At 39.1% G+C, this 24,708-nt stretch overlaps 1 protein-coding gene across 1 annotated transcript; it reads right to left on the bottom strand.

The window, feature by feature from the left end:
* Positions 1 to 1,763: 1,763 nt before the first annotated feature.
* Positions 1,764 to 24,507, bottom strand: LOC117306872 (cholesterol 24-hydroxylase-like). Its single transcript, XM_033791437.1, has 13 exons — positions 24,310 to 24,507; positions 18,795 to 18,872; positions 17,609 to 17,690; positions 16,632 to 16,792; positions 14,826 to 14,964; positions 13,104 to 13,217; positions 11,230 to 11,458; positions 10,326 to 10,398; positions 9,830 to 9,914; positions 8,929 to 9,039; positions 8,403 to 8,488; positions 7,206 to 7,272; positions 1,764 to 2,455 (listed from the first exon to the last, which is right to left on the bottom strand). The coding sequence occupies exons 1-13, from the start codon at positions 24,447 to 24,449 to the stop codon at positions 2,285 to 2,287; spliced, it is 1,536 nt and encodes a 511-aa protein (XP_033647328.1). The 5' UTR covers positions 24,450 to 24,507; the 3' UTR covers positions 1,764 to 2,284.
* Between the last annotated feature and the right edge of the window lie 201 nt (positions 24,508 to 24,708).

Below are 24,708 nucleotides of genomic sequence, written 5' to 3'. Positions count from 1 at the left end.
CCGAGACTTTGGTAATTTATCCATAGGAATTTAATAACTACAATATCTCATACTTTATAGGCCTTTATTAAATTAACTCCATTCCAAGTCATTTCAAACTGAGGCTAGAAGAAATTATCGTCTGGGGCCCTGTTTGCGCAATGAATGTTAGCATGCATAACTGTGATGGTTACGGGGAACATAACCAAGATGGTGACAGCATGACAAAGGTCTGCTGTAAGAGGGGAAAAGTTATTCATTTTGGTTTTACCCATATACACCGATGTGGTTTACAAGAGACTTTATAACAAAAAAACACCGACAATTTGCACACATTATTCGCTATCTACTGTAAGACTGTATTAAGCCAGAACCACCCCATCACAATATTTAAAAACTATAAATTATTTTTAAAACAGAGAAATAAACCTCTGGACGAAGTTGTATATGTATTTATGATTACCATAACAATAACATAATTATATAGGCCCACTGTCACCTAGAAATTAGTTTAAACAAAATTAGTTTAAACAAAATTAGTTTAATTTTTTTTTTAAATCTCATTTTTCAGAAATTTCTTTATCAAGATACTCAGACTCGTACTCTTCAGATCCAAGTGCCTGGTACCCGGCTGTTGAACTCTGTACTCGGATTACAGAATACTTGGTGCCTGTGACTGGCATCCTGCTTATTTTTGCTTGGAAAACTATGTGTTAAGCATAATACTCTACTTATGCAGCTCTATGAAATTGAGCCCTGCTTATAGTGGTAGGGCAGCCTTGACATGGTTCCCTGGTAAAAGACCTGGGCCCAATTTGCTTAGCACAAAACTTCAAGCGCTAGTATTTTCTCCCTGAGCAGCTCTATGGAATTGGGCCATAGTCTAGTATTTCATGACACTGCTTACCACCCTGTAAACTGGTTAAAGGCCTGGCGGTAAGTTGGGTCCTCCTTGAAATTTTAACATCAGTTGTAAATACCAAAAACAGCCTCTTACGATGATAGAACATTTTTAAACATCTCTTTCAAATTTGTAAAAAACTTACTATTTCAATGAAAATATTTTAATGAAGAACTGAAAAGTGGTTTCCCTTTTAAAGAAAACTATATTTATAAAAGATTACATCAACTTATAATTTTTGACACCAAACATAAAAGATATAAACTATGTGGAGTTCTTGTTTTGTTTAAATTCTTGTTAAAATTCTTAAATTCTTGTGCGTTGTATCCGTGAGGAAGAAAATTAGGTGCTATTTTTTGTATCTGCCTGTTGTTTCTTTATGATTTTTTTTGTGGTGCTTTTTCAGATTTCTGCAAGCAATGCAATTTCTTCTTTTATGAGATTAATAAAGTTTACTTATATGTTGTCATATGTTTAGCAAAAGTATGTGTTGCAGTATAATACGAAAATAAGGGGCACTGTCACCACGATCATTGGAGGTTGCGGATGTAGATGGTATGAAATGTAGCCCCAGTTACTGTGACCGGCTGACCTTTGTGATGCGACAGCCAGCATGGCAAGCAGTATACTGGGTTACAGTTCTAAGGGCACTGGACACATTAGGTAATTCGTCGTTGAAAGACCATTATTCTTACTTGTTGTATCCCAGCATACGCCTCTTTTAATATTTATGCATGAGGTGCGTCACAATGCTAACCCAAAACGAGGCCATAGGCGCGCGCAGTCACTGCAAGTGGTGGCGGACGTGCGCCCATAGCCTCATTTTGAGTAAGAAATATGACGTCATGCATTAACATTAAGAGAGGCGTATATGCATAAAATAACAAATCTGTGAAAATTTGGACTCAAATTGGTCATCGAAGTTGCAAGAGAATAATGAAAGAAAAAAACATTCTTGATGCACAGATTTGTCTGATTTCAGGTGCCAAAAAAGGGCTTTATAGGCCTGGAAGACTTCATGTTTTGGTGAGAAATAACCTCTTTCTCAAAAACTTTGTTACTTCAGAGGGAACCGTTTCTCACAATGTTTTATGCTATCAACATCTCTCCATTGTTCGTTACCAAATAAATGTTTTTGAGTAATTACCAATTGTGTCCATGCCTTTGATTCCACACCCCTATAGGCCTGCTATGGCCACGACCACAGTGCAGTATTGCAGTTTAAATACTACATATAAGGTTGATATTTAAAAAAAGATAAACACTACAACAAATTCTTGTTTAAAATGGAAATTCTTCATACACTTTTTGGGGAGCTAACTCACACCAGAAAAGCCAAATAAATTGTTTAAGAAAAAGAAAAAACATCTGTTCAATAGATATAATTTATATATTTTTAAATGTTTACTCAACTTCTTCCATTACGTCAGACTTAGGTACGGCCGGTTTGACGTATACTTGACACGAATCCTTTGGCTTGCAGGTAATGCTCCTTACATAGTCGAAACTCTGACCTGGCACGAGGTCAAAGGTGAAACTCTTCACTAACTTGGCCATGACAACCTGAGCCTCAATCTGGAAACAATAAAGTCAATGGTAATGACAGGAAACACAATACAGTGTATGTCACAAGAGGGCAGCATTTGTTTGTATTGTTTTCCTTGTCCATTACTTCATCCAGCAGAGCTGGCACTTCCTAAAGTAAAATTTGTATATTAGTAGGAGTGGGCTAAGTTATGTTAAACATTCAACAAGTGACGGGCGTCATTCTCCAATCCGGGTGCAGTGGGAGTTTGTTTTATACTTGTTCAAGATAATTTGCTGATCAATAATTCTAGAGAAACCGAGTGTGGTGAGACGAAGAATAGATCGAAGATGGTAGATAGACGGAGAGGCGACCCAATGGAAGCGGGTTGAGAGGGGGAGCTCTAATCAAGGAAAGTCGATATAAATGGTCTGAGTTTGAGCAAGTTTGGGACAATTTCTCACAGTTATAGGTCCATATATGTTTTTTCTTAAATATTGCATTTGTATTATTGTATTCTATACCACATGTTCTAGATTTCTCTCAACTTAGGTTTACGTTTTAGTTTGTGTTGTTGTTATTGTATATTAATTAATGCTATTGTTTGTATTTTAGCGCCATGAGCACTTCTGTGATTTTGTGCGCTTTATAAGTTTTCATTATTATTATTATTATTATATAGCTATGTACAAATAGACTATAACAATAGTCTATAGTCTATTTCGATACTGACACACGATACTGACGTGCAGAATTAACTGGTTTCCTGTAAGGACTAAGGCTCGGTCACACAGGCCTCGATAACGACAACGACAACGAAAACGGTAGCAATGCATGCCCTCGATTGGTTGAGTTCTGCGTATATAATAATAATAATAATAAGACTTGTAATGCGCACATATCCACCCTGCTGGGTGTTCAAGGCGCAGTAAAACCAAAACAAAAACAAAAACAAAACACAAAGAAAAACAGACACAACAAAATTAGTCATTGAAAACCTGTGACATAAGATAAATTTTGAGAAGAGACTTGAATTTTGCGGTACAAACACAAGATCGAAGATTAAGTGGTAGAGAGTTCCAGATGCGTGGCGCGGCTGAAGAAAAAGACCTGTCACCCCATGAGTGTCGAGACTTGGGTTCAATGAGGAGAAGCATGGAACTTGATCGAAGATTCCTTGATGGAGTGTAAACTTGAAGCAGTTCAGAAATATAGTGGGGAGCCTTGCCATTTAGAGCTTTGTGGACAATGAGCATCAGCTTGAAGATGATTCGTTGAGAGATAGGGAGCCAGTGTAGTTGTTTCAGAATGGGGGTGATAGAACAGGATTTTCTAGACAGTGTCACAATGCGGGCAGCAGTATTTTGGAGCCGTTGAAGTCGGGAAATCTGGTTGTTAGGTAGACTGTATAGAAGAGCATTGCCGTTGTCAAGACGAGAAGTAACAAATGCGTGAATGACCTTTTCAGTGGCACTTTTATCCAAGTACTTGCGAATCTTACCTATATTCCTGATGTGATATGATGATAAACGAACAATATTGTTGATGTGTGGCTGAAGTGTCATCGATGAATCAAAAATAACCCCCAAGTTCCGAGCTTTTAGCGAGGGAGCTATCCGAGCATCACCGATGGAGATGTATGGCACTGAAACCTTAGTTAACTGTTGACGTGACCCAAATAAAAGGAACTCTGTCTTATCATCATTTAACTTCAGGAAGTTTTGTTGTGTCCAACGTCGAATCTCTTGGATGCATCTCTCAAGTCTTGCGATAGATGCATTGGCGTTTTCTTGAGAAGATTTAAACGTGATGTATAGCTGAGTGTCGTCTGCGTACACATGGTAATTCAGATTAAATTTGAGGATGATGTCACGAATCGGTAAAGTGTACAGCGTAAACCACTGCGGGCCGAGTATCGACCCCTGTGGCACAGAGTAGTTCAAAACAACAGGGTCGGATATCGCAGTGCCAATACATACATGCTGAGTTCTATTGTGGAGATACGATTTGCACCATGCTAGGGCTGTGTCCTCTATGCCAAGGTGATTCTGGAGCCGAGAGAGAAGGATGTTATGATCAACAGTGTCAAAAGCAGCACTCAGGTCTAGCAGGACTAGTGCTGTAAGGTTACCATTGTCCATAGAAGAGAGAATATCGTTGCTCACACGGACTAGTGCAGCCTCGGTCCCATGGAAAGGCTTGTATGCTGACTGGAACACGTCGGACAGGTTGAAAGTATGAATGTGATCAGAAATACGTGATGACACTACTCGTTCGATGACTTTTCCAAGATATTTTAAGTTTGCAACCGGTCTGTAGTTTTTAAATATCTCCTTGTCCAGGTTTGGTTTCTTGATGAGCGGCCTGATGTAGGAAACTTTGAGGCTATCGGGGAAACAACCGGAACTGAGAGATTCGTTTACAAGCTTAGTGATGTAGGGTACAAATATATCAATGTTTTGCTTTATCATGGATGTTGATACTGGATCCAGCTCACAGGATTTTGAAGGAGATTTCATAATAACCCTTTGAATCTCAGCAACAGTGGCAGGCTCAAACACAGATAGTCTACACTCTGGTTGAAGATGTGGCAATGTCTGCGGCACGTTGTAAGGGACTGATGAAAATGATGAGCGGATGTCTGAAATCTTGGTGACAAAGAATTTCTGGAACTCGTTTGCTAAGTCCTGGTTATTGTAGGTGGATGGAAGGACAGGGGTTTTGGGTTTGAGCAACAACTTACCAATTATCTTGAAGAGCTTCTTTTGATCTCCTGAGGATTCTTGTACTTGAGATGAATAATGGATGATCTTTGCCTGGTTGATCAAATTCCTAACTACTTTACATTGGTTGCGATATTCTTGTCGTTGTGTTGCCAATTTGCCATTTTTCCGCCACTTCCGCTCCAGTTGACGACAGATCTTTCTCGCTGTACGAATATCATCATTGAACCAGGAGACTTCAGTTCGGACCTTGACTGATCTCGTTTTCCAAGGTGCGTATTTATCCAAGATGTCACTGACTGTACTCTCATATTGGCTGACATAGGAATCCAAGCAGTCATGATCAACTTCTAGATTTGCTAAATGAGTGCCTATGTCGTGGAACACTTCGGGAGAATTCACATGTTTCCATTGTCGGCTCTTTATAGTGACGGTTGGGACTTTGGGCTTGCACAGACTCAAGTTACACATGACTGCATAATGGTCAGATAATCCAGGTAGAATAATAAAGTTTGAGGCAATTGGTGGGGAGATATCACGAGTTATGACAAGATCCAAGCAATGACCGAGACGATGAGTTGGCTCCTTGATATGCTGGGTAAGACCAAAAGCTTGAAGTAGATGCTTAAACTGGTTTGCATTGGTGTTGTGGACGTCATCAACATGAATGTTAAAGTCGCCGGTGATAATGATTTCCGATGGATGAAGCAGATATTCCAAAATCAAATTCTCAAACTCCCTTAGAAAACTTGAGAAAGTCACATGTTGGCCGTTTGAATCCCTTTCAGGTCTGTATACAATGACAAGTCGAACAGATTTAGAGTTTCCGGAAACTTCAGCATGAAGAGATTCAAAAGTTGTGTACTGGACGTCATTACTTTTCACAGAGACAGATAAAGTAGATCTGTACAGTATTGCAACTCCTCCACCAGTCTTGTGAGGTCTTGGGATGTGATGAAAGTAGTAGCCAGCAGGCGTACATTGACGACATGTTAAGTTGTCGTCTGGTCTAAGCCATGTTTCTGAAACGGCAACAAGGTCCAGATCTTTTTGCAGAACAAAATCAGCAAAATCGTCATACTTGTTACAGATGGACTGTGTGTTTAGAACACAAAAGCTGAGTTGAGATTTGGCTGTAGTCACTGGTACTGGAACAGAAGGGAGTGTAACTTCGGGTACAGGGGGTTTATGAACAGTTCTACGGCGACCAGCTTTTTTACCACGATGTGTAGGTCGGTAAACAGTGCTGGGATTTACAAAAAGGCCAAGGTTCTGTAATGATAACATACAGGAAGGCAGCAGAGTTGTAGCACGTGTGGATGGGGCATAGCGGAGACTTAGAAGCTTGTTCCGCGAGTAGGAATTTGCAGAGTTTGGACTAGCTTCTGCTGAGTTTGAGTTATTTACACCTTCAGGGCCGGGATTTACAGCAATGTCACCAAAAATCACAATTTCCAAATGAAAAGTGGCTGGGGAGTTGTCATAGTAAGAAACAGGGCATTTCAGATATCTTCGATGGTGGATGAGGCCTAGATGTGTCTTTGGCAGGATGCAAGCACCAGACACAATTGATGCTGATGGAACAAAGCTGACCACAGATGAGTCAGTACAGTACAATGGTCTAGCAAGCAGAGAAAGAATGAAAAGGATACTTACCTCCATTGTCCCCAGATGGGCGAACAATGTCCATGGACTAGGTGGATGACTGCATAGGATGCAGCCACCTAAGTGTGTGTAAGCTTTATACACCAGAATTCTCAGCTGAGACAGTGAAAATTTCCAACAGAAAAACACTATTTTCACAATTCAGATGACTCCAGGATACACAGAAAAAGTCCTGTAGATTCCAGGTGTAGTAACAAATCCAGTTGTATAAGAATAAAAACACAAATTGAGCAATATACTAAGAAATTAGCAAACAAACACAGAGCTGATTTGAGTGGCTGCTGTCAGGCGCTCAGTCAAAATCATTGTCAGAGCGTTATATAGAGCGTTTCAACCAATAGAATGCGTTCCCTTTGCGTCGTGATCGTTATCATTTTCGTTATCGCTGCAATGTGACTTGGCCTTTACTCACCATAGCAAACTGCTTCCCGATACACTTCCTTGGACCCAGTGAGAACGGGATGAACATGTAGTTGTTGCTAATGACATAAAGAACAAAAAGCATTGGATTACCAGAAAGTAATATAATTTTAAATATCCTTTTCTTTGATAATTTCTATTTGATGTAATTTTTTTAAGACGACGTTGACATGTGCAATTCAGTTTTTAACTGCGAGACCTGTTTCAATAAACCTTTTTTGAATTGAATTGAATTGTATTGAATTGAAGGTATTTTTGTATTATTTTCTACATGACCAATTTGCCAGTTTTCAAACCCATAAAACTCACATGAAAGTTTCAGTCAAATATTGTAGAGCACCAAAGGCACGACCTGGGGAAGCTGAGCTGTGCACTGGACACCATTTCAACAAGCATCTCTTTTGATGCAACAATTATAGATCAGTGCAGACAATGACCGTTATATAACAAGAAGTATGCTTGTTGAAATGGCGCCGATGTGTATCTCTCATTCCAACAATAACTAAAGCTTCCCATCTTGTGCACTTTTGCACCCTGTAATCTTTGGTATCAATTAAGTTGGCACTTATACATGTTACGTGTTGGTGGAAATACCATAAGACCTTAGGGCTTGTAGCTCAAACTTTTAATAGACCGAAAATTATTTTTGCAATACCAGAACCAAAATGAAAAAACTAGTTTTACACATAAAACAGTTTAACTCAAAGGCCTAAAACAAGATTATTTGAGTAAGCACTTGTTTTAGTTGTTTGGCTCTATATTGCAAACTCTTTGAAAGCGTGAAAACCAAAGTTTGTGAAATTCACCCCAGGTTATCAAACAAAATATTAGGAAAGAGCATAACATAATGCTTTAATGCTGCTTAAACGCCATGTTGATATCACATTTGTTTCAAAAATTATAATAGTAGAAAACCAAGCGGTGCGAGAGAATACAACTGAGAAAAAAAGAGTTTGAAGTCGAGTCGTTATAACTGAAAATACTTCGGCACATTTTCTTGCAATGCTAATTTTGACCCCTTCTTAGTGTTATTCATCAGGAGGAAGTTGACAATATGAAATAAGATATAGTTTGACATTCTGTATTTAAAAGAAACTGTTTCTTCATCCTGATATTTCCGAGAAACGACTGATTTAGCTTGATCGCATATACAGGGATATTTCTTTAAAAAATTAAAGGCATGTCTTACTTGTCTCCACCCAAGAATCGGCTTGGCATAAATTCTTCTGGGTTTTCGAAATACTCCTTCTGTCTCGCCAGGTTCATAATGCAAACCTGAAGGAGTAAATGAAAATACGTGATAAGATAATCTTAAACATTTAATATAAGATAAGATAAACATTTATGTCATTCAGTTTAAAAACTTTTAAGGTGAGTAATGAGTAAATCAAGAAAAAGTGAAAAGGAAAAAGACAAAGGAAACTCATTTGTTGCCAAATATAAGTGCATTATATCGAGCCCTGGCTCGATTTCCTCGCAGGCGGCAACTGTGCCACGCTCAGCGGTAAATGTGTAGCCATGCACCGTGGTGATAACATTCCCGCTAAACTACACTCAGTGACATTGACTCACAAAATGGCGCAACAAAACAGTATTGTGATGACGTCAGGTAGATGGGGTCATGCCCAATATAGGCATTTGCGATGAATTCAACGAAAGTAAAATATGGGAGGGAGGGATTAGAAAAATCAAAAGTGAAAAATTAAATAACTCACCGAGATGTTTGTATTAGCAGGGATTTTAATACCGTTCCACACCACGTCTTTCGGTGTCAACCTCCCCACAGATGGAATAGGGGAATGGAAACGTAAGGTTTCCTTCAAAACCTTTTTAAACCAATTGGGAAAACACAAATGGATTAAAAGGCAGCTAAAATGCTGCATACTTCAACTTTAATTTCCCGTAAATGAAACCAATAAATCACTTCATCAATTAAGCATTTCGCAAAGAGCCATTTAGAGGTCATTGCTCTTACGACACCTCACAGACACATGTTAAGGGAATACATGTACTTGATTAATAAGATTTGTGGTAACATCATGTGTGTATCTACTTGCCAGGTAGATTATGTTTTTTTTGTGCGGAGTAGACTTTTTTCGGAAATCAGGAGACTTCTCAGTTCTGAAAAGAACTGTCCTCCTTGTAGGAAACCAGCCGTGACTACTACTTATTTGCTTTAGTGAATCGAGGGTTGTTAAACCCACTACATCGAATGAGCTTTCATTGGTCACAACAATTTGACTAGCTTGCTCTATGCTCTAGTCATCGTCAGGAGACATTTTTTTGTTTTTAAATCACGTAATAGATTGTGAATTTTATTGACCTCCCATCACCTTCAATAGCAGCTACAATACGATGGTGGCAAATGTTTTGACTGATGGCTCAGAGGCACCCGGAAGCTGAATTGGGACCTTTTCGTTGCCATACTTACACTAGCCTCGATCAAGACTGTCGAATCGTACCGCGTCGGGCCGGGGCACACTACGCCAACAGCCTTGAGTCAAGGCTAGACTTACACGGTATGTTTTGAAAGGAGCACTCACTCAATACATTGTACATTAATATTCAATATACCCCATACAAACTCATACAAATATTTAACTGATACAAACTTACAGCAGTTGTGTATTTCAATTTGGATAGGTCTTCAAAGCTGACATATCCATCATCACCAAGCACTGCATCAACTTCAGTCTTCATCCTTATAACAAAGTATTTAAACAGGGGAAAAAAGTAGAGTTAACCACAGAACAGCGGAGTGTTTAACTGGTGTGACAACCTAACATTTCAAGAGCAAATTTGCATATACCAAACTCTTATTTTGGTTTATTTACTTATTAAATATAAAAAAAAAAAAAAAATTAAAACATTAACGAAGTTAAATACCAGACTTTGCCCTGTTGTTTAATGGCATAAAAAAAGTAAAAGAAAAAAACACACACAACAAACAAAACCCACAAAGTAAACGACCCAAACAACCTAAAACAGACAAGAACACAAAAACCCTCAAACAAATACCCAAACATAAAAAATAAAAAAATAAAAACAAGTTAACCTGGCTTATAAAACGACAATTCACCCCAAAAAATTAATCACAAGATAAGTGACTAACTTATACATTATTTCTGGATGTCTCCCAAGCTCCAGCAATGTAGATGCCATAAGACACGCTGTCGTCTCTTGACCTATACAAATGAAATCGACAGCAGTTTACAAAAACACTCCTGAATGTGGTTTACTTACTCATGAAAAATAAAAAATAATTGTACTGAAAGATTGCACTTGTATTGAAGAAGAGAAAACGATATTAGTAACCAACTCAATAATTCCCTATAACAATTAAATTTGTCACATTAATATTGACTGGCATTCGAATTAAAAGTATTCAACTCAAGAACTGCACTGTTTTCTGCCTTAAGTTTTTTATAAAGAGGGGGGGGGGGGGTTACCTTCGGTAATTTCACCAACAAATTTCACCAACAAATTACTGAATACAAATACTCAGTATAAGAGCTCTGGAGAGCTGTTGGTACTAAAAAAAATTTTTTTAGAATCGTCACCCTTTGAAGTAATGTAGTTTTATAGAGAGAGATGTTTTTTATGATTTGAATCTGAGAAAGGCTTCATGCATGAGAAAGGGTTCAGGCATTTTGTGCAAAATTTATGTTAGGATACACCAAGTGAGGAAACTGGTCTTGGACAACTACCATTCGTACACATTGGCTTTAAAGTGCAGACATGACATTAAGACTAAAACTGTGTGAGAAAAAAGGCTGGATGTACCCAGTAAAAATATTTACCGGGCAATCTCGGTGGTCTAGTTGGTGAGACAATGCTCTAAAATTGCAAAGGTCACTGGTTCGAACCCATGCCTGTGGTTCCCCCCCGCCAAAAAAAAAAGCTTCGGAAAATACATACGTATAAAGTGCTATTACACATCAGTGTATATGGGTAAAACTAAAATAAATATTCTTTATCCCTGATTCAAATTTCCATCTAATAAAAAAATATCTTGCCTGCCAAGAAAAATGTCACAAAATGATCGATCATCAACTCCAGGTCATTGCTGTCACTATCTGGCGCTGCAGACTGCAGAATATGACTGAGGATGTTGTTGTCCAGTTTCTCGCCTCGTTTGAGCGCTTCCATCTGGCCCATAATGCACTGTCGTCCCATCTCCCGCATTCTCTTGGCAGCAGCTCTCCACTCTCTTCGGAATTTAATATGGTCTCTAAAAGGACTTAGCTGAAATACAAATTAAATCACAGACTATAAATAAATTGTTCATGTTCAGTACAAACATCCTCAATACAAACTTCCCCATTTCTATGAAAGCCAAGATGGTTGAGGAGACAAGGACTCTCAGAAACGCAAAACTTAAATGTCATGTCAAGTAATTAACCACAAGCAAACTTTAATTACTATACTAGCCAATAAGTTATCACCCAACGGAGAGAAGACAACGAAGGAAGTTTCATCTTTAAAATATGCCAGTTTTAGACTACAAGGCACTTCTTGACCGGAAGTAGAGGTCACACAAGGTCACTTACACAATAAAAAACAAACACCTATTTTAGTGTAATATCCACAAAGCAACCCAATGTCTCTTGTCGTTGGTTCGATGCTGATTTTCAAGGATTTAAAATTATTAACGTTTAGAAACCTAATGTATTAAACATCTTTACACAGGATACACAAATCAGCACCAGAGCTGTATTACGTTATGGTCCCGTGTCAGTATAAAAAAGGGAAAATACAAACAGACAGAGTAAACCGATTTTACATAAAAAAAGAAAAACCCCAGAAGAACAACATGCGGATTAAAATATACTTACAAATTGATTTGTTTATACATATTGTTATAACCACCAATAGACGATGCATTATGGGCCCCAGTAAGTAACTTATTCCATATTCCATATAGCAGCACCAGAATAATTGAAAGGTTGCTTAAAACATTCCATGTTAGGCTTATAGGGAGAACAACTTTTAAGCTGTTCTCCCTAAAAAAGTTGCCTTGGATTGGTCGAGTTTGTCTTCTGTAACTGTTTCTAAAACGGAATGCACATGGATAGAAAGATGTTGCAGAAGTAAAGTACAATGTCGACTTACACGGTCGGCCATTTATGGGAGTCAAATTTTCGACCAACTCGTCCAACTTTTTATAGAACAACTTCAATCTTCAATGGTGGAATCCTTATTTAGCTACCTATAGCTATGCAGGATGGTGCAGAAGTGACGTCACAGGCAAAGTGCATAAGAAATAAGGTGAAGTTAAGGTGTCGACAAGACAAAAAGTCTGATAACAAAAGACGATAACTTAGGGTGCGTAAAAACTGACGGATGATTTAGAGGAGATGTGAGCCCACTGGTAGCCTCATGCCTCTAATAGCTGGTAGAGCAGTTTCCTTGAACTCGTTCGATCCAAGGCATGGCAACGTGTTCATTTAAGAGAATCAGCATTTCTAGTATTGAACCCATGCCTATCAAAGTACATCTCAATATTATTACAAAGTGTAATTTGCAGACAATGGACGCTGAGAAGAAGAAGAAGGAACAAGAAGCAGGCCTATACATCAAATATAAATTTACGTACACAAAACGAGAGGTGTTCGACTCGACGCTTTGCTATGAACACGATGAACACTTTCCGACCTACCGACCGTATATTAAAATGGCATATAACCGGAAACATTTTTCTTTTGCTTTTCTTTTAACGTAGTTTAGAAAAGAGAAGTAATTTCTCACCCAACATGAACAGTTTTCAGGCCTAAAGCCTTTTTAGGCATAATATTGGGTCATTGACATTTACCAAAATGTGCTTTTAACGGATATGAAAAGTGACATAAAATAAAAACACCAACCCAGCTATATCAAGAGGTAAACTTACCCAAACTAGTGGATTTCGGAGTAGTAATACACCACAATTCACCATAAATTGCATATCTGTGCAGAATGTAGATTTTTCATCAGAAAATACGTTCGTATCCATACCGAAAGCAACCTACAGAAGAATAACACATGCAAATATCAACATAGTTTAAAATAGACAGAAATCTTATGTGTAATTTCAACTATTGGTTGGGATATGGTGGGAATTTAGGGTTCATTTTGTGCTCACATATTTTACTGGTAGTTTGTATATGGTAAAAAAAAATTAATCATCTGACTTTTGAATGAACAAACAAATTGATTTCCTTAATAAATCAAATATAAATAAATATATACATTCAGATAATGCTTATCTTCAATCAGTAAAAATCTTTATAATGATTTATTTGAAGGAACACAGTTGTTATAAATGGTACTGAATAAATGAACGAACGAATGTGTTTGTATTGAACATGAACAAGAAAATGTTTTTAACACAGATATCACAAAACGTTTGAAATCTAAAGAGAGACTTCAAGGTCAAATTCAGTTTTGTGATGAACTCGTTTTCGAATTTAGAGTCCTCATGAAAGTTAGGAAAAAGTCTTTAAAGTCACCTGGAAGTGGTATTTTTTCAAAGTAAAGCTTTTGTCATTAAGATATGTGTTTTGATGAGTGGAATGTGAATAAACAGTTAACCAAGGTTCTTACAAATTAGTTATCATTTTATTTACAAATTTAAGAGTAGGCCCCGACCCGAGAGGGCGCTGTTCGTGACGTCAATCGAGGCGCGATATTTGAAGAGAACATGTGTCGTTTGGCCCCGTACACTACTTCTGGGTACCTGATCGGTATGATGCATACGAACAACGGTCACGAGGAGACTGCTCGCGCTACGACTGCTGTGCGGACGGTCCACTCGGATTACCCTGAACGGTGAATCGCAAGCTAAAAACATGCCCTCAAAGTTCTAACTTCCCCGAAATTTTCACGTTTGGCATATGCTCCTATACGTTTGTCACGTCTTTCAGGTACCTTCTTTGACTTCCCACTAGCTGGAAAAGTTGTTGGGATTGCGTCAGGTTTTAGAATAAGTTTGTCAAATGTTTGGTGTATTCCGGATTCCAAGCACGACGGCTCGAATTGTTCGCTGCACAGCGCTGAAAAAGACGTCGGACCGGACCACTTTTGCTCTTGTGAGTCTGCACAACCGCCTATAGTTGGGATCTAGGGAACACATGCAACCTGACCCCATCTTAGTTGTTTTGCTGCACTCCAGCAGCAATACACCTGGTCGGCATTGCCGGAAAAATGCAATAAAAAAACTTTTTTCGAAACGTACAAACTCACGACTTGGACCGTACATGCAGGTGTGTTCACTCTACGCGTTGGAGGCAAAGTCTGCCTCGATTGACGTCACAAAAGGGGTAGGCGGAGTCAGCCCCCCAAACAACTTTATCTATTTTTTAACAAAAACAATCGTGACAAACAATTATTACAAAAATGGTTTTATTGTTCATAGGCATATACTCTTATGTTTGAAAGAAAACAAAATATATTTCCAGGTGACTTTAACAATTTGCCAAATAAAAATAGTTAAGAGGTCTGTAAAACTACCAGCGCCATGCAGTGACAGTTGAGTTCCCCCTGCACTGATGATGTAGTGGTCGAAAATGTGGTGGATTGTCGGACATCGACGCCATTAGTGCGGAGTGCTTTTCAACATAACATATAAATGTACCTTACTGATGCTGTCCAGTGAAACCATGTTAAACATATCCATCATGTTCACTTCTGTTTTCCCATCAGCTTTCTTGTACAAACACTCAACTAGAGCGTCACTGCTGGAGTTGAACTGGACAATACAGGTCTTCAGGTAGCTATAGAAATAATGTGAGAATGTTATTGCACTAGTTAAGTATAGTCTTATACAACACACATTCTACCAATAGCGAGGATGCCCCAAGGTGATTCTGGATTGATGACAAAACGGACTGGATTTGGAAAAAGACAAGACCCGAGAAGAGTGGAGCCAAATCGTCATTCAGGTTCACCCAATGGCCCAATTGCATAGAGCTGCTAAGAAAAACGTTTGCTAAGCATGACATTTCTTCCTTGAAAAAAAAGGATAATGCAACACATAGAAATTTGGTTAGAATCCTGAATTATCTAGGAAGAATGTTTGTGCTTAGCAGCTCTTTGAAATTGGGCCACGGATACAAGGCTATAAATAGGACACGATGATCATGTCAAGGTACTCAATGCACTTGAACAAATAGAAGTATTTTAAGAAAGGTTTTAACAACATTATTATTATATAACCAATTTAAGAATTTACAAGGTGCTGCAGTGCATAAGGGAGCCACTGCCAGAAACACCGGGCAAACCCCTTTCTCATAGCGATACATTTAAATGGATTTTTTGTTTTATTTTAAGTGCAATACACGACACATGGCGGACCTACAAGTGTCATGACCAGCACTCGATTTCACAAAGAGCTAGGATTGATCTTAACTGAAAATCCTCTATTAAAACTGATTAGATACCCTGTGTCGAACCCGCGGTGCTCACCCCGGTGAGCCCCTGACAAGAGCTAATCGAACAATCACCCACCTCGTGGTGACGTCATGCACCTGGGGCCAGCCCCCCCCCCCCTCGAGTGACCCACTCCACAAGCAGGGCCATTGGGGCTGACCCGGGTGAGCCCCTGGAATGATGTCAAAGCTATTCGAACGTATCGGTGGCAGACCGGTGTCAACCCAGGGAAGTTAATCGAACGCACCATTAACCACTAGTAGGCTACAACACGTCAAGTTAGTGCTATTAGGTAATGCACCTGTCAATGGTAACCTGTTTCCTGTGGGCGTTAAGGCCCGATAACGATAAAAATGCACGCCTTTGATTGGTTGAATGAGCGTGGGCGTATTCTGCGTGGAGCAATTCAACCAATCGCGAGCGTGCATTTTTATCGTTCTCGTTTTCGTTCTCGTTATCGGGGCCTGTGTGACCGGGCCTTTACACGGTGCCCGGCGGTCGGGGCAGGGACTTGTTTTTCAATACACCATGGCCCAAGAAATCAGTGTCCCCGCGGCGTTGCACTCACTACCAGCAGGGACCATCCGGGGCTTCCAAGTTTGAATTTGGGGCCGCTGGGTAAGTCCCAGTCGAGTCATGTCTACAAAATCACAGGCATAACTCAATGGGATTCGAACCAACGACCCTTGCAATTCTAGAAGAGATGTCTTACCAAATAGACCATCGAGATCGACCGATAGCTATAGGCATTCCGAATCCACAGCAGAGGGTACCACAACCCGTGAAAGTACTGGCAGTATACAGTGCTAACACACATCTGTGTAAGGGTAAAACTAGTAATCCTTTTTCCCGATGCTAAGTTAATATTCCATTATATGCGGCACAATGTACGATTATCAGTTTTTGATATTCAACATGGAATTTTCAAGGTTTGTTAAAGAATTTCTGAGTTTACAAAAATTGTAGAAGTTATTTCTTTGTGTATTGTTGTTATTTCAGGGATCAGACTTACTTTCGATGGAAGGTTGGGCTGAACATGGCGGACTGTGGTTTCCAGGTTTCATGATCCAACTCGGTCACGAGACCTCGGCCCATTAAACGCTGGCCAAAACTGCATGCCAAGCCCTCTAAGCCAATCCCGAACTTCGGATAGTTGTCCAACACTAACATTTCCTGAAATCCAATTGAAACTTTAAACGGTCACATTGGTGAAATATAAGATGAATTACTGTAGCATGTTCTAGCTTCAACTTCAGTTGTCTTTTTATACAGAAACGAAATGGCCATCCCTTCGATTTTCAACAAACACACCATCAAAAGTGTGAAAATTGTCACATTTTGTGAACAAGAAATTGTTTAGTGTTTAAAGGCAGTGGGCACTATTGGTAATTACTCAAAATAATTATTAGCATAAAACCTTACTTGGTGACGAGTAATGGGGGAGTGGTTGATAGTATCAAACATTGTAAAAAAACGGCTCCCTCTGAAGTAACGTAGTTTGCGAGAAAGAAGCGTTTTTCAATGAATTTGGTATCGAGACCTCAGAATGGATTTTGAGGTCTCGAAATCAAGCTTGACAGCACACAACTTCGTGTGACAAGGGTGTTTTTTCTTGTATATGTAGTTATCTCACAACTTCGACGACCAATCGAGCTCAAATTTTCACAGGTTTGTAATTTTTTACATATGTTGAGATACACCAAGTAAGAAGACTGGTCTTTGACAATTAGCAATAGTGTCCAGTGTTTTTTAATTATATATATTGTAAAAAAACCCAAAACAAAACAAAAACAACAACATTTTTGCAGATTAGGAAAACAACAAAAACAACAGCTCCAAAAACACATGACAGGCAACATGTTAGATTGTCCCCTTTTATTGTAGCCCTGACCATGAGTGGACTTTAATTGTGACACTAGGGGGCTAAATAAACCATTTTTAGCTTATAATCACACACAATAACACTCCGTCTTCTTGCTAAAAGCTTACCCTTACAACTTCAGGAATGTACACATGAACAAAGGTCTGGTAGTAGAGATAGAATATAAAAACCTGCCCGAATTCCCTATTCCTGCAATCGGAAAGATCCAATAATAATATTAATAATTATTATTCAAAACTAAAAATCCTAGATCCCAACATAATCAAATGTAGGCCCCCTTTTCGTTGGTTTTCTCAATGAAAACATGTCTAAATTAACTACAGGTTGGTATTCCGAAATATTCTCTGTGCCTAACCGGAGATTTATCTTTTATATTTTCAATGTCATTGTGTTGAATTTATTTATTTATGAATGCTGTTTTTTTTTCAGTAGATGAGGACAGCTCCTCCTCCCCCACCCCATACGTCAGGTCACTTGAGCTAGTAAATGCAAATAGAAAACATAACTATCACAATCAGAAATACTGATCATGCTAAAATAAAAATATTATCAATAAGAAATTAGAATAAGCTGCTGCAATTTGCAAACTAATCAAAATGACGTCTGGAGTAAATGCAAAAAAACAAAAGTGGCCTCAAATTTTTCTCCTGGCTGTTTTCTCAAAGGCTTAACGACGTAGCTGCCAATATGTTTGTTTTTGTTTTGTAAAATCTATTTTTGCCGCAAATGCTTCGCAGAGAAAGGTAGCCAATAAGAAAAAAACCCAGCTATTTATGACTTGTAAGATTTGAAACTTTGCATTGTAAATATACGATATGGAAAGGTTTGCGATACACCATGTAATCAGTATGCTCTGATCGATCAGTATGCTCTGATCGTCTTCTTGAGAAAGCTAAAGCTTTCTCCAGAAGACGATCAGAGCATACCCCACCCCCACCCCCCAAAAAAAAAAAATACCTTTAAACTTTCATATTTGATATACCTTGGTCCCAAACATCAACTTTGTCTATTCGGGCTGGGTTTACTGCTTTGGGTGTTTTAAAATAGTGAAATTTACCTATTTTTAAGGCCGCGTTACTATTAAAAACAGCGAATATGAAATGGTTTTCTTTAAAAGTTATGGATAGGTGAGTCCTCATTAAATGTATAAAAATAATCACCGTGTTTTTCAAATACTTTTTTTTTAAGTATGAAAATATACCACCTTTCACAGCTCATAACCGATAATGGTATGTGCTCCGATTTCAACAACGACCACATATCGATTTGGTAGCTCTATAAATAGATACCTACCAATCAAGGAACACATCTTCATACACTCTGCCATCTATGGCAGCCTGCTTCAAATCAGCAGCATTCCCGGTGAAAAAACTGTAAAGAAAAATAACAAATTAACCTGATCACTAAATTTAAAAAATGAGACTTTCCAGTCTACTTAGAGTCCCATGCACAGTACAGAGACTGCACTTTATAATTGGTAATTAGTCAAACAAATTTTTAGCAAAGAAATTGACTCGGTAACGAGCAATTGAGAGCTGTTGATAATATAAACAGTGTGAGAACAGGCTCCCTCGGAAGTAATGTAGTTTTGAGAAAGAGGTAATTTCTTACTCAAAAAATAAAAGGCTTCTGCATCTTAAAGCACGCAAAGTAATGCATAAAAGGTGTTTTTCTGTTACTATTCTCTTGCAAATTTGATAACCAGTAATTGAGTTACTTTAACAACCAGCCGAAGTTTGTACACTCAATTTCCAGTTATTCATTAAATTATGAAGTCATTGGATTGGTTTGGTGCAAAAAATGACAGCTTGCATGTGTCACACATGTGCTTCACAACATCTTTAAAACGCAATTTGATGGGTGTTTCCTGAATATTGTTTTTCTTTTTAAAGTGACAGTTGACAGTAAAACTAACACTTACACTGATTTCTTGATGTGATCTGATGATGTGATCGCAACTTTACGGTCGTCACGTGGTCATTGTGTAACGCATCACCCCCATGCACTATGATCAGATCATCAACAGCGCACATTGGTATGCGTATCAGGTATTCAGTTGCGCTAACTGCCCAGTTTATTTGTCTAACGGGACCCGCAATACATGAATTTGCAAAAAAAAAAAAAAAAAAAAAAACATTGCAAATCGCGTACAAGTGCGCGAACGGGGGATAATAAACGGGACGGGAACAAAATTAATCCGACAGACAAATAATACAAAACGGAAAAAACAGGACGCAAAAATAATGACCAGGACGGAACAAAATTAACGGGGCTGGGAAATATTACGGGATAGGGAAAACGAGAAAAGGGACTAATAAATGATACGGGACAGGAAAAAAATTAAACTGAACGGGAAAAAAATAAACGAAACGGAGTACAAACAAGGACACTGTAATTTGTATTGGACGTCACTCTTTGATTACCAATTAAGATTGATACAAAGTTAAGATCAATCTTAGTGCTTTGTGAAATCGAAACAGCGTGGAAATCTATAGCGGGTTTCCCGCTAGTGCCCGAACTCATGCTTTCAAGTTTCGCGCGGGTCCCGCTAGTGGTTGTTTCCATTATACCCCGTTGGTAAATGGAGTGACGTTATGAGTCACGACGAACCTTTTAGTGCTTTGTGAAATCGTAGACTTGCCCGTCTTTTTCCCATCTATGTTTTTCAGTTTTGCACGGGTCCTGCTGCAGTGGTTTTTATTATACTCCTGTCCTGTCTATCGTCCTCAAGTCCATTTTCTTTGTTTCCTTTCCAAATTATATCCCCAGCCCCGTTCATTTGTTCAGGGCATTTTATTTTGCCGTTCCTACCATGTGCCCCCTCCTTATCCCGTCCCATCTAACCAGCACCTCTTAGTGCCTCCCCGTCCCCGCGATCCCATGCGTTGACATTGTTCTGTGCTTGCCACTGTTTGGCATGGCCATAACTCATTTTATTCTAGTTGAGTGCAGGGTCAATCTACTGTTTTTTCCCCAATCTCGTTTATACCCGTTTAATTTTTTCTCTTCAGTGTTTGCCGGGCCCCCCGTTTTATTGCTAAAGCAAATTGTGTAGTCTAATTCCTAACACAAGGAAGGAAGAATAAACACCATAGTGATGATAGTATAAAGGCCTATTCATGATACGATGGTCATACAAAGAACCAGCAAAATACCAGCAAAATTAAACGTTTAAACAACCTGGTATATCGGTCATTCCATGTCAGGCCATTGTCAGACCAACTCACTTTTTTACCTCATGTCTTCCGATTTTGATAACAATTGTTGTGCTTGTAGGTCCTTATGAGCAATGAATGCACACAAATTTTCAGCCCGATCCGACTTACCATGTGGTCAGGGCAGAACCCACTAAAATCCGACATTTTTAGGGTAAAATACCACCTTTTTGGTAAAAAATATGTCATAACCATGTCAATTTTTACCACATGTATGCAATTTTGGTATCAAAATGATGAGAATCGCATGCTCAAATCAATTCTTTTTGTCAAAAATAAATTTTTCTGAAATTAATGTACGTCACTGAAATCTTTAATATGTTATCGTGACCTTTGACCCGGTTATTGAAATAATGTATCATTCCAAAAAAATCAACGAAATAAAAATCATTAAAAAAACCCTATTGCGTTATATACTGTGCGAATATTACATTTTATATAACACCCAAGCAGATCCTTGCCATTTGATTGGAGGATTGTCCGTCACGTGATAGCAAATAAAAGTACCATTGCACGCTGAGTCACTCACCGTGCTTTTTCGTTCCATCCGAAAAACCATTGCACGCTGCCAGCGTGCAATGGTACTTTTCGGATGGAACGAAAAAGCTGAGTAAAAACATCACTGCGTGCGCGTTGTCTTCGGTAACGCAGCAAGGCATATTAGTATACACATAATGAATGTTTATGAGTGCAATGGTGCGAATTATGTTCATGAGTTGAAAGATGGAATGTTCTATTCAACGAGGCGGAGCCGAGTTGAATGGAACATTCCAGCTTTCAACGAATGAACATATTCGCACCATTGCACGAATGAAAAACATTCATTATTTGTTTTATATAACATCCAAGTAGAACTTTGTCATTTTGATTGAAAGATACAACTTTCAAAACAAACAATTTCAGCTGTAGAAGCCGAATGCTAGTAATTTTACTATGCCTTCTTGCAGTTACACCTGCTGCGTTACCAAAGACACGCGCACGCAGTGATGTTTTTACTCAGCTTTTTCGTTCCATCCGAAAAGTACCATTGCACGCTGGCAGCGTGCCAGCGTGCAATGGTACTTTTCGGATGGAACGAAAAAGCACGGTGAGTGACTCAGCGTGCAATGGTACTTTTATTTGCTATCACGTGACGGACAATCCTCCAATCAAATAGCAAGGATCTGCTTGGGTGTTATATAATAATTACTAGCATTCGTCTTCTACAATTAAAAATTGGAGGCCTACGCTTTTTTTGTTTTGAAAGTTGTATCTTTCAATCAAAATGACAAAGATCTACCTGGATGTTATATAAAACAAATAATGAATGTTTATGAGTGCAATGGTGCGAATATGTTCATTCGTCGAACGCTGGTGCATTATAATCATATACCTGCTATTGAAAAATATCATGGCGATAGCCTATCGAAATAAATGATGGCGATATTATAATACAAATAGTATAGTAGTGCTCCTACTAGTCCTAAAACTATGATGTTTGTTCCGCTATGGTCTCAACGAACGAACGACACGATAGTGAAACAAGCCCCTATGTACTACTCCTAAGCAGAAGTGTCTTGACCGAGCGGTTAAGAGCACCGAGTTCAAACTCCGGTGTTTCTGATCAGCAGTGTGTGGGTTCGAATCTCTAGACGTGACACTTCGTCATTCGGATGGGACGTAAAGCCGTTGATCCAAAGGTAGGGGTTCGCTCCGGCGTTTCCTTGCTGTGGCTGCTGTATGCGCAGTAGCACCTTGTATAAACCATAATAATATTGGGTCTCGGAATTAATCACTGCAATAGCCTAAGGGCCCGGAAATTGTTTGCATTCTAGGTGCTCTGTGGTGCATTCTTAGGCAAATACGAGGCAAAAAGAATGGAATAGAACATATGCCTTTAAAAATGTGAGTAGTAGCAGAACCTTGTGAGAAACGGCTCCCTCTGAAGACGTTATTTTCAAGAAAGAAGTCATTTTTCACGAATTTTGTTCGAGACCGCATAGTTTGATAGTGAGGTCTCGAAATAAAGCATCTGAAAGCACACAACTTCGTGTGACAAGGGTGTTTTCTCTTCATTATAATCTCGCAACATCGACGACCAATTGAGCTAAAAATGTTCACAGGTTTGTTAATTTATGCATATTATGTTGAGGTACACCAAGTGATGAGAAGACTGTTTTTTGACAATTACCGATAGTGTCCGGTGTCTTTGAAAGCAATGACGTTCAGGCTGTTAAAAGGGTATTTACTTTGATGTTTTGTATATTGTTCTTGTTGAAAAGAATGTTTTGCTTGTATCGGGCCGCCCAAAATTACCTCGTTATAACCATGTTCTTGCTAACTACCGCGCTTATGTAATCCATAATAACAACGATAAGTTATCACACAAGCGCGAGTGGAATACGGAAAATATAGCGCTTCTGCGTCCCATGGATATGGGACGCAGACGCGCTATATTTTCCGTATAATTATTTCCACGAGCGCGCGTGTGATAACGTATTTATCTATGATTTATCTTCAAGCAAACTTGGCGCGTGACATAGAACACACAAGACGCATGGTAGTGATATTAGCCATGCAGTGCAATGTAGGTCTTTATCACCACTCCATTCTGCCAATCTGATTGGAGGATTAGCGCGTACTTTTCGGGCAATTCGGGACCGGCAGAAAAAAAACTCGTTTTAACCGGATATGCGAGCTCGTAAAGGCAATGTCACGCTGGTATTCGGGACCGGCAGAAAAAAAAAATCGTTTTAACTGGATATGCGAGCTCGTAAAGGCAATGTCACGCTGGTACCAGCGTGACATTGCCTTTACGAGCTCGCATATCCGGTTAAAACGAGTTTTTTTTTCTGCCGGTCCCGAATTGCCCGAAAAGTACGTCGTTGTAATAATTGTGTGCATGCACAAACATTTTCGACGTATGCCAGCGTATGGCTCATAAGTTCCGCATAAGTTGTAGGTAAGTTATATGGTCGTTTAAAACCGTTCACATACGTTACTTGTAGGTTTATAATAAGTCGACATACGTCGAGATAATGTCTAGCGTACCCATAACTTATTTCTAACCTACGGGCTTTGAACCTATTTGACGTGTTCTGGACGACCACAGAACTAACTGAACGTGTTTCTAACTTATAGCTACCGTATAATGGCGTATTGGCAGCGTTTATGGGAATCGGTATATACAAATTGGGTTCGCAGGATGATACTACGATTTAAAGCGCAGTTATTATTTCAATCGTCGAGAGGCACCCTCTTTCGTAGGCTACTGCATGTGATCTTCGGCAATACGCTGCCGCGCGCTTTGCAGTAGCTAGACTATCGCAGTACATAAGTTGTGAACGCCGGCAACACGCTAAGCATTCGTTACGGAAACGTTCTGTGAAAAATTACTAACACTGAATGCATACGTCCAAATCGTTATGAATACGCTTTCAGTGGAAATATCCACCGATAGTTTAGGGTATGCCAACGTTTGAGAAATTTCCATACGTCGGCACACACTGACTAAAACGTCTCTGTCCTTAATCTATGGTGTGACAGGGCCTTAATAATAACGGGAGTCGACGACCAGTACGATTAGGGAGGCAAATCGTGTACACTGGACTTACCTTTTCCGCTTTGGTCCAGGAACATGGCTGTACTTCACATGCACGTAATGAAGATATAAAACATATGCAACAAAAAGACTACCAAATACTACCAGGGGAAATCCCACAAGCGAAGCTAGCAAGAGATTAAGAAAGATCATCTTATCTGCTTTCGAATACCCGTGCCAAATGAACAAATGATAGTCTTACTTGTAAACGTACTCTACGGCCTGCTCGACCGCCAGTGCAGCTAATAAATAAACCATAGTATAAGATAAGCTACATGACAAACCACCTTGGCGCGCCGGTTAAGGTCAGGCGAGAAATTATGCAATGGTAAAAAAAATACCAGCATCTTTTAAAGCCATTGGACCCTTTCGGTAAACAATGTTGTCCAAGACCCACACTTTGTGTACCATA

Source organism: Asterias rubens, chromosome 1 (assembly GCF_902459465.1).
Source record: "Asterias rubens chromosome 1, eAstRub1.3, whole genome shotgun sequence".
Classification (NCBI taxonomy): domain Eukaryota; kingdom Metazoa; phylum Echinodermata; class Asteroidea; order Forcipulatida; family Asteriidae; genus Asterias; species Asterias rubens.
Note: the sequence above shows the minus strand (reverse complement) of the source record. Positions and strands in the feature narration are given on the sequence as shown.